The sequence below is a fragment of the Lampetra fluviatilis genome, chromosome 51 (genome assembly GCF_964198595.1).
Source record: "Lampetra fluviatilis chromosome 51, kcLamFluv1.1, whole genome shotgun sequence".
NCBI classification, from domain to species: Eukaryota; Metazoa; Chordata; class Hyperoartia; order Petromyzontiformes; family Petromyzontidae; genus Lampetra; species Lampetra fluviatilis.
The window spans coordinates 6,831,907-6,837,906 of NC_136325.1; the positions used below are offsets into that span (position 1 = coordinate 6,831,907).

At 43.0% G+C, this 6,000-nt stretch overlaps 1 protein-coding gene across 2 annotated transcripts in view; it reads right to left on the minus strand.

The window, feature by feature from the left end:
* The window catches only part of CUL3 (cullin 3), a 53,257-nt gene extending 49,130 nt beyond the window's left edge, over window positions 1–4,127 (minus strand). For both annotated transcript variants that reach the window (XM_078878598.1, XM_078878597.1), the window contains exon 1: window positions 3,767–4,127. In XM_078878598.1, coding sequence (XP_078734724.1) covers window positions 3,767–3,835 — 69 coding nt within the window. In that variant the 5' untranslated portion in view covers window positions 3,836–4,127. The remainder of the gene's footprint in view (window positions 1–3,766) is intronic.
* Between the last annotated feature and the right edge of the window lie 1,873 nt (window positions 4,128–6,000).

A 6,000-nucleotide genomic window follows, 5' to 3' on the forward strand; every position in this document is an offset into this window, starting at 1 on the left:
GATTATCTGTAGTGTCAATGTGTCTCGATTCAAGTGAGCAATGTGGGGGGGGGGTATGCTCATCTGCTGGTGGCCCCTGACCCAGTTCACGTGTTTTTCCTATTTTTCTGACATGAGTTTCTACTTGCAGTACGCGTTTCCCTTTCTCTTACTGAAAACATCGTGCATGTGCCTGTACGTTGTGCTTGCAAATGTATGCACGCCGATAGATCTGCTGAGCTTAATATTGCAGCAACACAAGCATACGTGAAACTTATAGAACAAAAATGATCTGCAATACCAACAGCAACACTTGCCAGCCTTGGTATGGCTACAGATTATTGTCCTAAATCTGTAATAAATTGAAGACCCTTATGGGATGCTCATAAACTTCAAAACACACATTTGCATACGAACAATTTCCTTTAATTAAATTACTTTAGACGGAGCCCTTCAGGACATAAATTACATGAAATGAGTCTCGTGGTGCCACGCTAATCCATTAGATTATGACGTGCTTTAGGAGTTTGCAAACTGCTTTTCTGTGCTCAAAACTCCACACATTTAAACATAAGCAGTGGTTCAGTGTGGTTCAGCACGTGCGGACTTGTCTGAGCTACAAAACTATGTTTACACATACTTTTAAACACACGCCAGATTGAAGCACGCACAACTGCTTTCTAATGACTTGACACTGCATATTAAACACCCACGAGACCCAAACTACTTCGTGGTTAGTTCTCTCTGGAAAAAACCTGCTGTTTAACAGACTCTCTCACTTTCTCTCAAGTCACCATACAACTCCCGTAAAACAACTTTCAGTTGTTGTTTTTTACTGATATCTATCACATTTTGACTCGTCACTAACTTACACAGTCCGATCACCATTACTCATGTCACGATGTCACAATGTCACGATATACACGTTAACGTTCAACAACAGGCGCTGTTGGTGAAATTGCCCACAAATATTAACCGGGCACAGGCGGTGGGGGAATACAACTCCAGTCTTTGCTCAGAAAAACAAATCGCCCTGCCACAAACGTGCACCGATCACAGTGCTACTAACAAAGGCTGCTCCGACAAGTCACTTCATGATAACATGACCACGTATGTAGAGCCATGTTGTACTTGATGTATCCAGCCGTGATAGTCAGAGGTGCGGGGTACGTAGATGCACACACGTTGAGAACACATTCATACAAAGAACTCACGTGTAGCCTTAACAGAGCTGTTGGGGAAAGTGCTTTTAGCGAGCACCTATTAAGGCCGGCACGGCGCACCAGGCCCGACCGCCGTTGTCTCCCTAGCAGCGATTATTACACAATGCACCCAGTACTCGTTTGATGCCGAGTCGACCTAGGGGAGGCCCAAGACGGTTCAGATAATCGTCACTGGTATTGGTAGCCGTGAGCGGAAACTCGTGTCGCCGGGTTCGTCAAGCAGTGCAATAAACGCTACACTACCACTCCCCGTACACTCTCTCTCACAGTCACACACACACGGGACATCTGTGAAAGAGCTTTATAGCTCATCCGATTCCTGCGGTATACACATTCTGACAAAATATGCAGACACACACACAGGACGACAGGACAACGACCACAACTCCCGAGCCCGACTTCGACTTCAGCAAAACGCAGCAAAAGAAACGTCGTGGGCTCTCGCGAGAACGCTTGACACAGACTTTGCCGTTCAGAAACGGGACACCGTCACCTCGGTTTTTTTTATATCTGCCGCAAAGATGGCTGGTGATGACTACGGTAATACCAGGTGCGCAGTGGCGATAGGGAGAAGGTGGTGGTGCGCTCTGGTTTTGTGCACTTTCATCTCGACGAATGGTCAAGGGGGGTTAACGCATCTCCGCTGCGGCGGTAAGTCGCCCATTGTGTTACTGCTCATTGTGTTACTGCTCTGTTTTGATATCGTGCACCACCACCGCCGTCGCCTCCTCCTCATCCTTCCACAACGGAACGGGGTCGTCTCTTGATCTAAAGCAGGGGTGGGAAACCTTTTTTTCAGGCCAAGGGCCATTTGGATATTTATAACATCATCCGCGGGCCATACAAAATTATCAACTTAAAAATGTGCTATATTTGGTCAAACATTGAATTAACTCACCCCTAATGTCATGTGGGCTGGAACCTGCTTCTCTTTGGCGAGGCGTGTGATGATGTTAGCTGGTATTGATGATGTTGCTGCTACTCGCAACTGCTTTTTCCAGGTTTGCTCCTAGATTTATTAAATTTCTCCCGCTTGCCTTGGCAGGGCCACACCAAATGATTTCGCGGGCCTTATACGGCCCGCGGGCCGGACGTTCCCCACCCCTGGTCTCAAGCAACAAGCTGAAAGGGTCCCCCACCCCCCCTTCTTGCAAGGGAGACGCCACCCGTCCACTTGTGCAAACGCGTTTCAGGTTTAAGTGTCAAAGAGATGACAACTGCAATGCCTGCGTGGGATATGTATACGTGGGTAACGATGTAACGTATCGTGAATGACTACCGGTCAAGGCTCCCTGGTAGACGCTACAAACATGCGAACATTGTATTCCGTCAACGCATAAACACGTATCGTAAAGCGTGCATGTGTGTAAACACACACATCAACAACCACCGTGCACTTATACACTACTGTATAGTGCGTAATGTACAGTAGGAACGTAGGTGCATTGTCACAACCATTAGCACAATTAACGACCGTTAAATATGCGTTGTACGAAATCACTTGGTATTCTACACGATGTGATGCCACGTACATCTGCCAAACGATGACAAGACAATTAAACATGATTAAACAATAATTGCACATGCCCTTTCCCGTGTAAATGTCTCAACTATTAATACACACGTGTGTACGATTATAAATATACTGCATAATAATATCTTAACGCTGCAAATGTGTGCTGTTGTGAAAATTACTATCGAAATTGAATTAAATGAACAATAAGACATTACACGTGTCTTGTCATGTGGAAATATAACAATTGTTATTTATCTAGACCCGAAATGTACATTTCATAATAAATGTTTATATCATATTCATTATACAATGTTATCTATACTGTCTTGAAAACACGTACTGCCCCACGTAGCTATAAAGTATACTGCGGTGTGACATAAGCACAGTACCATAAACACTACCTCAATTACATCGTTTTAACACTAATTATCATGTCACATGTACAATTATGATCACTACTACTGTATACAGTAACGTCTTGTATCGTATGACTATGATCACGTATTGGTGAACATTGCTACATGTTCTTATTCAGTTGATTATATGGACTGGACACTGTACTGTTGTAGATAACCGCCACGAAGAGCACAGTTAAATGTACAATTACCCTCGCTATGGAAGCTGAAGATCACTGAATGATTAGAATATTAGATTGTACCATCTTTATATAACAATAACATGCTCTACTATGCACATAATACACTATACAACCGTACAATGCTATGTGCATATTCCTATTACCAAAAACAAACCCCTATCGCAATCAGACCGATTAAACGGTCATTAAATCGTTCATAAAACAACAAGACCTGATCTCGATAAACATTACCGACTGTTGCGTTAGCGTCAGCAGGTCTAAAATACACCGAAGGCCATTCGCGGGGTACAGGCCAAAGCATCGGGGTCACCCGGCCAAGTACGCCGAACCCAAAGGAGGTTTCCGGGCGGGATTCTCAGGCAAGACCGAGGCTCGCTCGTCAAACTAGGCCCAACGCCGGGGGGGGGGGATTGTCAAAACTTCCGACGAAAAACAACGATGTAAACTTACGGGAAAGGCGCGTATTCTCATTTTCGTATCCTTTTTGGTGGAACCCGGTTTCCCCAAATTGGAAGTCATGTTTAAAGCGTCTCTTCCGTCCCAAATGTCAATTCAAACCGGGGGGGTCTGGGGGTGTGCAGGATGAGGGGGGGAGGGAGGGATTGGTTTTGTTGGTGATTGTGAGTGATGGTGGGGGGGGGGGTGAGGGGAAAGAGGGGAACGAAAACAAATTATATGATCACACTGCTCCGCTTCGCCGAGCGCGAGCGAGAGACGCGAGGGAGTTGAAACTGCGCCGGGCGCCGCTAAAATCTCGCCGTTTCTCCTCTCACGGGCTCCACTCCATCATGGCGACAAGACGGCGCGCACTGCGCATGCGTCAAGTGGCCCCGCCCCCCAACTTCCCCCCTCAACCCCCGCCCCCTATTTCCCCCCCCCCATCCCTATTGTTCAAAAAGCGTAACGATGATCATTAAAAGCCGTTGTGGAAACAAGAGAATTTAATTTTGTGTTTATATATAAAATTAAGTCGTAGTAACCGCTTCCTTGCAATATTTCTCTGCCCCACACGCGTAAACGAATACAAATTTATTTTTGACACCGCATCCCATCGACCACACGGCTTTCTTGGGAAATGTGTAAATATTATTAGGTTTTTTCGGTAAAGTCACGAAGGTAAAAATTAAAATTTTACTTTTATTAATTTTAATTTTTTACCTACGTGACTTTACCGAAAAAACCTAAGAATATGAATCCTTGCAGTCACGAAAGCTTCAAATCTAGAAGTGTGTAAATAAATATTGCCAAATGCCATCAGCAGCAGCATGATTGGGTTTATTTTGTTTACTACAAGCAAAACTCTGGGCCGGTTTCGACATACGGTGTCTCATCAGCAGTCAGACTCGCTTGAAACAATGCTAGCCAAATGTGTCTGCGGGGCATCTATATGATAGCTCATCGGATTTCCTCCAGTATACATATTCTGATAAGTCTATTTAGTGTAATACATAACACAATAATTGCATAGCATCGTTGCAGAGAATTTAAGCAACAACAGATTACTGTATTGGTCTGAAAAGCCAATAGGCCGATGGACTAGAAATGTTTATGTGTGGACACATAACTTTATATAATTTTAGCAATAGCAGTTTTGTTTGGTGCAATGGTTTTTTCGATTTAAAGCTTTCGTGACTGCAGGGATTCATCTTCTTGGTTCTTTCGGTAGGTGTGAAAACCACCTGATGATGATTGCTTGCGTTGCAATCGAAAAGTCGTGAGAATGTTGTTTTATTTTTATTATTTTATTATTTCCCTTCTACGCGACTTTACCGAAATAACCAAGAATATGTGCAATGATGTCTATTTTATTGAATGCGCTATTGGCACATTAAATTGCTTTTTTGTTGCTTTAGAAAGGGGCTGCATCGTCGAGATGAGGTGTTCCAGCAAATACACCAACACGCAGCGTCTTTGGCAAGCCCGACGCTCTGATGAGACCCAGCATGTTGAAACCGCTCGATAGATTCTAGATTTGAAGCTTTCGTGACTGCAAGGATTCATATTCTTATGATTTTTCGGTAAAGTCACGTAGGTAAAAAATTAAAATTTATAAAAGTAAAATAAAAAAGACGGAAGCTTGTGTTGCCTCCGAAACGTCGTAATTTTTATTTTATTTTTATTTTACTTTTATTAATTTTAATATTTTACCTACGTGACTTTACCGAAAAAACCTAAGAATACGCTCGATAGATCACCATTGGAAACTCCTTTGCCAGTAGCAAAATATTATCATTGTTTTTTTACCCTTTTATCTGGCAACAAAACTGTCACCTGACAGTGCATACATTATCAGAGTTGTGTTTTTTGTTTGTATTCCAACCGCAGGTATTGTGATCAATGCAAACATGACTCCTTGTAAAAAAAGGTGTCAGTTTTGTTGCCAGATAAAAGGGTAAAAAATCAATTATCATTATTATCGCTCGATAGATGTCTTGTTTAAATGCTGTTGGACACTGATGGTCTCCAAGGTCAAAAAGGTCGATGGATTAAAATGTTTCGATTTAAAGCTTTCGTGACTGCGGGGATTCATATTCTTGGTTCTTTCGGTAAAGTCAACGTAGAAGGGAAATAATAAAATAATAAAAATAAAACAATAAAATTCTCACCACGTTTCGCCACTTTTTTCTTATTTCTTGCTGTGGTTTTCACACCTGATGATTATTGCTTGTGTTGCAATCGAAACG